Source organism: Camelus bactrianus, chromosome 4 (genome assembly GCF_048773025.1).
Source record: "Camelus bactrianus isolate YW-2024 breed Bactrian camel chromosome 4, ASM4877302v1, whole genome shotgun sequence".
In the NCBI taxonomy this organism is placed as follows: Eukaryota; Metazoa; Chordata; class Mammalia; order Artiodactyla; family Camelidae; genus Camelus; species Camelus bactrianus.
In genome coordinates, this window is record NC_133542.1 from 53,055,418 (window position 1) to 53,066,536 (window position 11,119).

The 11,119-nt window shown below is 35.6% G+C and overlaps 1 protein-coding gene and 1 long non-coding RNA gene across 3 annotated transcripts in view; one reads left to right on the forward strand and one right to left on the reverse strand.

The window, feature by feature from the left end:
• LOC105067560 (uncharacterized) overlaps nucleotides 1–10,810 on the reverse strand; it is a 439,520-nt gene extending 428,710 nt beyond the window's left edge. Inside the window, exon 1 of the long non-coding RNA XR_012506477.1 lies at nucleotides 10,673–10,810. This is a non-coding gene — a long non-coding RNA (uncharacterized LOC105067560). The remainder of the gene's footprint in view (nucleotides 1–10,672) is intronic.
• On the forward strand, nucleotides 3–10,087 carry LOC105067418 (protein NipSnap homolog 3A). Of its 2 annotated transcripts, XR_006724256.2 has the most exons (7): nucleotides 3–136; nucleotides 2,182–2,392; nucleotides 4,162–4,320; nucleotides 5,920–6,069; nucleotides 9,077–9,163; nucleotides 9,254–9,431; nucleotides 10,015–10,087. XR_006724256.2 is itself a non-coding variant. In XM_045515266.2 (6 exons), exons 1-6 carry the CDS (start codon nucleotides 77–79, stop codon nucleotides 9,328–9,330), a joined length of 744 nt encoding a protein of 247 aa, XP_045371222.1. In that variant the 5' UTR covers nucleotides 3–76; the 3' UTR covers nucleotides 9,331–10,087. The 2 variants fall into 2 exon arrangements, 1 of the variants encoding a protein (XP_045371222.1); XM_045515266.2 differs by having other exon boundaries at nucleotides 9,254–10,087.
• Nucleotides 10,811–11,119: the final 309 nt, after the last annotated feature.

Consider the following 11,119-nt stretch of genomic DNA (forward strand, 5'->3'; position numbering starts at 1 on the left):
CAGTGGGGAGCCACAGGCGGAGGAGTTTAAGGAAGAATACCCGCCGGGTGCCCTCCTCAGCGCCCGAAGCAGCGCCATGCTTGCCCTCCGAAGGAGCCTGACTAGAGCTGTGGCCGCGCGGACGCTCGCGCCTCAGGTACGAACCGCAAAGGACGCGCCTGAAGTCTTCCCTGGGGGAGGGGCGAGAGAGGCGTTGTCGGGAGGGAGCGGGCCGCGCATGCGCCAGCCGTGTTCCCAAACTTCCTATCGCGCTGCTGCCACCCAAGTTCCAGAGCAAGTCCCTGAATCCGGAGGCTGGGGCCCCTGGGACGCGCGGGAGGAGGAAGGTGCCGCTGGGGAAAGACCTACTATCTTATTCTCCTCCCAGCCGGCTCTCGAACAGCCCTGGACAGGGGGCTTCTCCTGCCTAGGTGTCCGGCGGCCCTGAGGACACCCCTGAAGCGCCCCCTGCTGCGCTTTTGCTGCCCAGCGCCTCTGTGCCCACCCGGTTAGGGTCACTGCCAGGCACTGCTCAGGTCTCACCTCTTGATTTGTCTTTTGGCAAACCACTGCACTCCAAACTGAAGGGTGAAGGAGAAAAAGGTCAACTAGCCACTGGCAACTGAACTGGCCTCCCCCTTTTAAACGAAATACAAAACTTCCCAGCATTTTGCAGAGAACCTTAAAGAGAGGGTGTGGGTGGAGGAGCGTCCTGCCCAGCTGCCACTGTCTCTTGGGGTCGGCACCCAAGTCAGGCAGGGTAGGAACTCACAGCAAATATGATAATTTCATTTGAAGTTAGATGAGAAATGTGCAAGATAGATTTTTGTGGTTCAGCCTTAACTATCGGAGATTGGCCTATTCTGTGAATCAATCTAACCTGGAGGGTTTTTTTCTTTTTGATGTTTAGATTCGTACTCCGTTCTCAAGGGATAGGATGGGAAGGGAATTTGGATAGAGACTGACTTTCAGTAAAGACTAAAGAAGAGCTATTAATGGCCTGTCACCCAGGATTAGCAATACAGTTTTTATCATGATTCTCTCTCTACCGGGGCAGGGCCTAGGATTATTCCTTGCAACTTTATTTTCAACTTTGACTTCACTAAATGTCCATAAAATGCTCTCTTATAGGTGATTTGGAAGTTATTGCTGCTGAAAATAAGCCCTAACTTGTGTAAGAGAGCCTAAGGGAGCCTGAAGCCCTCATGATTCCTCCCCCAGCATAGTTCTAGTTTCTGGCCTGTAGCAAAAATCACATCCCCTCAAGCACACCCTTACTACTCTCACTGCTCTTTAACCTTTCCCTGGGTTTCCTCTCTTACTGCTTGTTTCTCCTGTAAAAGATTACAAAATTATGTCCCTTGACCACAGTTTGTTTACAAATATAAATTCCCTAAAAATCAACTAAAAATTGTTACAAATACTCTACTGGTCCATTTTCTAATATATTTTATTTATAACATTTTAAAATAATAATACCTGGAGTTGTTTATTTGCCTAACATTGTCTTACTAGATTTTGGCTAAAACGACACAAAAAACATGTCCACCAAAGGTAGGAGTAGCTGCAGTTGTTTGGGGTGGGAATACCTGCTTTCATTGTAAACTTAGACACTTGGGCAGTAGGAACATAACTCATAGGGAACATCAGTGTAATGAACTCAAATAGATAATTATAAGTATGACATTATACATAATTAAATCAAATACATAGGCTATTGTGTGTTATAACCTTAGAGAAAGAAGCCTACTGGTTTCATTTGACATACCAGCTAGTCAACATAAGCCCCACATTTTTCCATAGCCTTGTTTGTACCACAGCTTGTAATGGGAAACTGATTAATCAACATCAGAAATTGGCACGTGATAACCAAACCCACAGTAAGATAGATTTCTAAACACAAATGCCGTGAGTGTATATGTATTCACATGTGCATATAAGTATTTATATATACACAAAATACATACACACCAGTATAATTTCTAGTAAGGCATTTCCTGCCTAAATTTAAGTTCACTAAGACAACGGGAATTAAACAGTAGCTGTATATTGAGCATACTTAAGAGTACTTATCTTTATTGACATCTCTCTAAACAAATTCTAAGGAGAGATGATAGCAGAAGTACAAATACGGATTATGAGTCTAATGAGTTATAAACCCCGAGTTTCCAAAGTATTTAAATTTGCCTTTTCTTCCTTCAGATGTGCTCATCTTTTGCTACGGGCCCCAGACAACACGATGGAACGTTCTATGAATTTCACACCTATTGCTTTAAACCTTCAAAGATTGATGAATTTCTGGAAATTCTTAAGAAAAACATACATCTTAGGACGGCTTACTCTGAATTGGTTGGATTCTGGAGGGTAGAATTTGGAGGCAGAACGAATAAAGTGTTTCACATTTGGAAGTATGGTATGCTTTTCCAGCTTAAGTATTTAGTATAGATTTTCATTCTGTTAAATGTTATATGACAGCCCTGGCATCTATATTGTTATAAATATACATAGGTTAAATTAAAATTTTAAAAAGAGGAACAACAAATAAAATAACAACAAAAATGAATTCAGTGACGACTCCTCCCACTGGTACCTTTGTCCAAATCCTTATGTATCATTATTGGAAAAACGTGGCATCTCATTTCAAATTATAAAATTGTGAACTAGCCTTTAATTCTCAGAAAAATTATAGAATGGTTTATTGTATAGATGATTTATGAAAAATTAAAGCAGTGATTGCAAGAGCCCAAGTGGGTTAAGATCATAGGAAGGGTGTGTTCTTTTTTTCTTATTGTTGGATCTGCAGCTTGATATCAGGATTTTAGTAGACACAATTCAAACATGGAGGGGTCTTAGGGTAGTTTAGGTTGATGGGGATAATAGTTAACTTCTAAGCCTCACACAGCTCTGAGATTGCATAATTCTTTAAGTTTATCTCTTTCTTTCATTTGTGCACCCAAGGTTTCAGGGAATTCACTGTCATGCTGCTCTAGGGAAGTAAAGGCAAAGGAATCAGAGTTCTCCCCATACTGAAGCTGACTTACCGCTGGTTTAGTAGACAAAGAACAGGTTACAGGAATCTCCGGAATGTTACTCCAGTGTCTAATCTTTCTGAAGTCCCCACAGGACTTAACATGATATCTAAAGAACTTTTAAGAATTTCATTTAGTGTTTGGTTATCAGTGTTCAAAGTTAATAGCCATCAAGTACTTTAATACGAAAAGTACTCATTCTATATTTAACACAGCTGTAGTTTAGGGGGTTTCCCTGTTGTAATAGAACAAACCCCATTAAAACACAATTTATGCTTTAATGTGAAACAAGTAGAATTATGTTCCATTAAAAATAACTACTAGTAAGGTCCTGATATAACTTACTTAAGCTCAAAGATGTATGTTATTCCTTATCCCCAGCACAAACCATACAAAACTCTTTTACCTTTAGTCTTTTGAGACCCTAATAGTAAATACAGTACGATGCCTGTAAGTTAATAAAGGCATACATCTGTTTGCATAACAAACAGAAGAGAAATAGTACTCACTCGGTAAAAAGAATGGGTGACAATAAGTAAGAGGATCAGCACTATTTCTTTGGAAGCTGTTTATTCAAAGAGGAGACTGAAAAAGCAAATCGTAATTTCATGTATGTTCAATTTAATTCGGGTGTACCTTGACCTGACTACCCACCACCAGCACTACCAAGGAAAAACAGTCTTTCTCTAAACTGACACTATAATTTCAATGCCTCCAATAATAAGAATAAATAATATATACTGAGCACTAAGTAGATGCCAAACACTGTTCTAAACTCCTTTCATGTACTAACTCATTTAATCCTCACAACAGCCCTGGAGGTAGTTACTATAGCATCATCCCTGTTTCACAGAGTGAGAGGCAGGTACAGAAAGATTTAGTAACTTACTTAACTCTCACAACTACCTACTAAATGGTAGAGTCTGTACCATTACAATATGATATTATCACTAGTTGTTTGCACTTAAACTCTCTTTTAGATCATGAGCAACTTAGGGACAGATGTTACATCTATTTATGTTGATACCTCCAGTGATACAACACAGTGTCCTTATGTGGCCTCATGAACACTTGCTGAAATTAATGAAACCCAGAAAAAGTACAGTTGGTTTTGAATCGAACATTGTAATTTTTCTTACTCCTTTCCCCATAGACAGTTTTGCTCATAGATCTGAAGTTCAGAAAGCCTTGGCCAAAGATAAGGAATGGCAGGAACAATATGTCATTCCAAATTTGGCTCTCACAGATGAACAGGAGTTTGAAATTACTTACCTGGTGCCATGGTGCAAATTAGAAAAACCTCCCAAAGAAGGTAAGTCCTTCCCTCTTAATCACTTTGAATTTTGAAGGAGAAAAGACTAAAGACTTGTAAGTTACAAAAACCAAAGTTCCATAGGAGAAAAAAAGAATAATATTTTGTTTTATATAGGAATATAGTGTGCTTATAGAGTTAAACTGAATTTGAGCTCTCTGCTCAATTAATTTAAATTATCATTGAAGCTGAGGAGGTGGGGATATAGCTCAGTGGTAAGCGCATGCATGAGGTCCTGGGTTCAATCCTCAGTACCTCCATTAAAAAAAAAAGAGAGAAAAAGAAAAAAACAACGAGCATGAAATAATGAAATGTTTTTCCAATTTGGAAAAACTCTTAAAGTTTAGATATGAATATAAAAAGTTGACATGTGAAGTAAAACTTAAGAAGTCGGGGATTTGGAACAGTGAAAACATATACCTAACTAGGCAAAGGGTAATTATGACATTTTGTCTTTGTTGAGTACCTTTTTTTACATAAATTACAGTTAATCTTAAAACATTAAGTATATCTTTGTTTGTAAGACTGACTGTTGGTGAATGAATTAAACTGTTAAGCTGTATTACACTAGTTTAACTTTTTGGTTTTCCTGTTTCTTACTTCTCAGTTTGAAAATTAATTTAAAGATTTATCTTCTTACTGATCTCACTTTCCTACTGACTTAAGGAAATGTTGACCTCAACCTAATTTTAAACAAAACTCAGATTTTTAAAAAGCATAAACTAATTTAAGTTTTATTTTCCCCAATAGCCCTAACTTTGTAGTCTATCTTAGACTATAAGAGATTTGAAAAGTCTTATTTGGATTCTTATCCACCTAGACCTCCCTTCAGCTTTCAGCACTGTCTAAATTAATTTAGTGGTTCCTAGAACAGCATCACATCTTGATTTTCTTCTCCTGTGTTGTTCATGATTCTTTAGTAACTCTCCTTTTTTCCTTTGACTTTTCAAATTTACTTGTACCCTAGTTTCTTTCTCTCTGCTTCCTCCATATTCTGACCAGAAGATAAACTGCTTTTCACATGTTACCTGAATATTTAGGAATAATGAAACCATTTCCTTCCTTTCCCCCCCCCCCAAAAAACTCACACATCACTTTCGGTCCATTGTTTGCTGGCTGTTCCTGTTAGAAATGGAAGGAACAGGGGGAAGTTATACAAACAAAAAGTGTTTCCTCTCAAAACTGTAAAAAGGGAAATATAGGAGATCAGAAAATAGCTTTTTTATTGATTTCTTACCTTAAAAAATAGACTCATGCAGCTCAAAAATCCAAATCCTATCATAAATTTGCAATATTTATTTTAATGATTGATTTTATAGGTTAAAAAATCTTTCAGATAATTAGCTTAATATAGTCCTCTTTCTTTCTTCTGTATGCTAAGCTTAGTAACTCAGCCTTATACATGGTGAGGGACTTCCTAAACATAAAAGCAAGGAAAAACAATGCAAAGAAATCATAAATGTGTGTGCATAAACATCTTTATATGTTTGATCCTCCAAATCTATATATGTAGATCAGCCTTCCACTGGAAATAGACTAACCTGATTAGAAATTTCTTGAATATCTTTTGTAAAGTCTTTGTTTTTCTCCCTACTCTAGGAGTCTATGAGCTGGTTACTTTTCAGATGAAACCAGGGGGGCCAGCTCTGTGGGGTGACGCTTTAAAAAGGGCAGTTAATGCCCATGTGGAGCTAGGCTACTCAAAACTGGTTGGAGTTTTCCACACAGAATATGGAGCACTCAACAGAGGTATAGTTGTCCATTTCTTCTATGAAATTCAAAGTGTGCTAGTGATCTGCTAAGTTCCTCAGGTCTTTTGTTTCTGTATCTCATTATGCCATGTATTTCAATTATTACTGCTAAATGTTTAGGTTTTTGGTCATTTTAAGGGTTGATAAAACCTGTTTTACATCTTATTTATTTAGAATATTAACACCTTATAAAGCCTTTTCCAAGTGTTAAACTGTTTTCCATGATACATCAAAATGAATTGGAAAACTGCAAGGAAACCTCAAGAAAATATTTATTCTTTCAACTTTTTTACTCTAAATATATATTTTTTTATTTTTTAAAAATACAACATTACTTTGGGTAGAGAGATTGTCTCTGAATGAAATAAAAACATAATAACGTATTTTTACAAAGACTAAATACCATGGACATGACCAAAGATAGAAAAAAAAAATTCCTACTACTTAGAGATAATACTGTTTTGGTCTTTGTGTTCCTGTGTCATTCTTATATATGTAGGCATGTGTATATGTATTCATATTCATATATATATATACCATCTATGTGCTAGAAATAATGCATATGCATGATTAATAATAGCATCCTAACACTCCAGAAAGAGTGTATACAGCAGAGAGATATTACATATCTTAATTTATTTAATAAACACCTATTTGAGGCATTTAACTTTAAATTTGAAAGTTATTGCAGTCAGCATTTCAGAGAGTTTTTTGTGCCAAACTCTAAAAAATGCATGTGAAGTTATCTGGAAGGATAAGTGACCAAGAACAGCTAATAAATTATTTGAAGTATTCATTATATCCATTTGCCTCCTCAACTCCCTTTCTTGGATGTCCGGTGGACATCTCAAACCTAATATACTCAAAGCTGAGATTCAGATCTTTCCCCAGAAATTTAACTTCTAGTAACACATCCTAAGAAAATAATCAGAATATAAAGAAAAAGACATTTTCAAGTTAGAAAATATATGAAGAGGAGAAAATAATGAAAATAATTACATGTCTATTTCATACCTATGCTAAAATAAGATTCAGTGGATTTTAGATTTCAGTGTAGAAGAAAGGAAGTCATAAAATGTAGATAATTTTTTAAAATAATACAAATGAGAACTTATTTCTGAACCAAAAAGCAAATGAAGAAACAATGAAGGAAAAGAAATCAATTGATAATTTTATGATTGAAAAGGTCAGGCTTTCTGCACTCCCCAAAACACCATAAATGAAATTTAAAAACAAAACAAAACAAAAAGCTAAAACTTATGCAGAGGTAGATGTACAGATGACTACTAAATATATATTGAAGAAGGTACAAATCAAGACAATGAGGAGATGCCATTTTCACCTAATTAAGACATACTTACATAGAGTGGTTGGGGAAAAATAAGTACTCATACTGTGTACAATATACTGGTTTAATCTACCCCACTCCCCCAGATTTGACAATATAAATAAAAAGCCTTAATTTTTAAATTATTTTTGCCAGTATTCTAGGAAATGGGTGCATTCAGTTACAGAAGTTTGAAAGTATATAAAATATACAGTGGTCATTTGATAAAATTAATGTTTATGAAGTCTATTTTAATGCTCTGTAATGAACATATATAACTTTTATAAGAAAATACTGAAAATGTACACACTTTTTAATCTTAAGTTAATTCTCAGTAGAGGAAAGAGTATAGTATTGAGTATAAATCAGTACCTCATTTCTGGACGACAGTGTTCATATTATGTATACTATGCCTATATAAGTGTGTGTGTGTGTATGTGTATGTATGTCTATATATGTATATGCTTATAAACTCTTTGGTTCTCTGAATTTGAATTTTAGGAGTTTATTATATTGAGGAAATAATGAGATCCAGACAGCCTGGGTTTGAATCCCAGCTTAACCACTTATTAACTTTGTGACTTATTAACTTTATGAGTTACTTAACCTTTCTGTGCTTCGCTCATTGATAAAATAATGATAACCTACCACCTAGGATTATTGTGAAGACTAAATGAGCAAATACATGCAAAATGCTTGGAACCAGGCCTGGCACATAGTAAGCACCCAATAAATGTAGGAAGTAGTTGTTTAACATTGTTATTTTATGTAGGTGCCCCTCCAAGGAAGTGTTTGTCAGCACTGTTTGCAGTAAGGAAACTAGAAACAATGTGCTGTGACCCTATGTATATAACATACACAAATAGACACACATATACATCATGTATCTTATATAAGCATAAACATATATGCTAAATGTGTATAAACATGTAAATACATAAATATGGAAAAGATACACCAAAATAGAAATTGGTTAATTCAGGGTTTAGGATTAGAAACTACTCCTGCTTTCCCTTTTGGTTTATCTACATTTCCAGAATCTATACAGCTAACACATATTAAATTGTAATTATTTATTAATTTTTAAATAATTTAAGTACAAGAACATTTCAGTATTTTGTAGAATTATATTTTGAATAATATAATCAACAATAAGGGGGTGGAATAAAAAGTTGTTACCTCCATAAGGAGGAATTCACATAGCCCTTAAAAATTACTGTCATTGCCATAGAAAATGCTCATCATTGCTTTTTTAAAATCTATTACTAAGTATAATATGCAGTAAGGCCCTAATTTTATTATTCTCACCAATTACAAGAAATGCATTAAATATTAACAGAGGTTTATTCTGGGTGGTTCAGGTTCCGATACTTCTTATTTTCTTTTTGTATCAGCCAGTTTTCAGTAACGACCACAGTTTTTTTTAATAATCTTGCCTTGGAAAAACAAAGTAAAAGCCTTAGCTGTTTCTTGATCTATTAAGCCAATTTGACTAATTTATAAAATTCTCTCCCAAAACTCTGACCCTTCTGAAATCTTACCACTTAACATTTTTAGTTTTACTTTTTTGATACTAGTTTGATTTAAAGAGTAAGACCTAAAGTTTCTGATTAATTTTCTGTGTGTCTTATTTGTAGTAATGTAGTATTTTAGAGTCTATTTCTGCTTATTTCTGCAGTTCATGTTCTTTGGTGGAATGAGAGTGCCGATAGTCGCCCAGCTGGGAGACATTTGTCTCACGAGGATCCCAGAGTTGTGGCAGCTGGTGAGCTATTTCACTCGGCACAAATTATTCTCAGGACAAATTTGATTTAGTCAGTAACTTTTTCTGCCTTCTTATGAATCTTTTTTCCAGTTCGGGAAAGTGTCAATTACCTAGTATCTCAGCAAAATATGCTTCTGATTCCTACGTCATATTCACCACTGAAATAGTTTTCTGCTGAAATACGAAGCATTTCATTAACTGCAAAAAGATGTGTCTGCTAATGGTGCCTAAATTCTCCTGAGATTCTTGCTATTATTTGAAGAAAGTAGTAAGTTAATTTTCTGTATGTCTCTACATTTTTAAAGCCACCTCTGTCCTTTTTCATGACCACCTAAAGACAGTTCTGTTCATTTTCCTCATAACATTTCAGTATCTATTATACATTAGAAATATGTAGTTGCCACTACTTCATAATCTTGATTTTTCATTTCTTTCACAATAGCTCTTCTCTATTCTGACAACCCTCTGCTTTATAGCATTTTCTTATATTCATATGATTATTTAACATTTCTGTGCCTAACAATATTGTTAAATTATATACAATGTCTGTCTTTTGATCATGTCTGTTTTATCTGAGATTTTAAAAAAAATTTGCCCAGTAAAGTTTATTTTGTGATATCAGATGGGATTCATGAGAATGTTGGATCAAATATATTTCTTTACCTTGGGAAAGTTACGGTATCACCTCTGTCATCTATTTTGGAATTATGGTTTTCACATTAATTATTAGTCACTCTCACTTGGTAAATAATTAATTAGGTCTGTGTTTTAAAAAAAAACTTCAGAAGACTTGTTTTTGTGATGAAATGTGTTCATTTGTAGTTAATTTTATTAATTTTTGTTCATTTTAGATCACTAATGAAGATCTTTGGGACATCTATTTGTTTATGGAAATACTTGCCTTAATAAAAGCCTACATATCCATTCTGGGTTTTTTTTTAGTTTGCATTTTATATTTATATTATCTTCTCTGGAGCTTTTACTGTGTTACTATAGGATGGTGACACAGTAATAATATACCAGCTCTTTTGTAAATGTTAAGTTACATCAAGAAAATAGCAGGATAGTAACCCCAGACGGAGAGTTTCTCTAGTGCCGCCACAGATATGCTAGGGTTTTCCTTGCAACATGTTTAATGCCCGTTTCAGTTGAGTGCCTCTGCCTTCTAAAACTAGGTTTGGCACTGCTAAGCTCCTTCGACGGTCTGTATCTACAGCTATATTATTTTACATTTCTAAAATATACTGTAAATGTAAAATCCTAAATGATGAATTAGCTAAGGGAAATCTGGAAAACAAGTACAGTGTGTTGGGCTCCTGACAGAAGAAATGCCTAAAAGATTAAAACACAAAAAAATCAGAAGGAAAAGGGGAGGTGGTACTCACGTGCACCCTATACTATTAACAGGCAAGGAAAGAATCCAAATAAAAGTTCTGTCATGTTTTCTGTTTCCTTTCAAAGCAAAACTCTCTGTAGTGTTGTGTGTACGCACCATCTCCCCTTCCTTACCTCTGATTCTTTCCTGAGCCCAGTCCGGTTAGGCCTACGTCTTGGCCAGTCTGCTGAAGGTCACCGAGGATCTCTCTCTTGCCAAATTCAGTGGTCTTTTGATGCCTTTACCTGCCCATCTTCTCAACAGTGTTGAACACAGTTGGCCGTTTCTGCCTTCTTGGTAACACTTGATTCTGAGCTTCAGTACAGGATGTCATACGTTTAGATTTTCCTCCCCATCACTGGCCGGTCCCTCTGTTCCCTTTGCTGGCTTCTCTTCTAGATGTGGGAAGGGCCTCAGGCCTCAAGAATATTCTCTATCTTCCCTCTTTCTAGGTAAGCTCATTCAGTCCCAAGGCTTAAAAGCCATATATGTGATGATTCACACATTTTTATCTTCTTTTCCATCATTGCTTCTGAGCTCCAGACTGAAATACCAACTGCTTTTCTAAAACAACCCTGTCC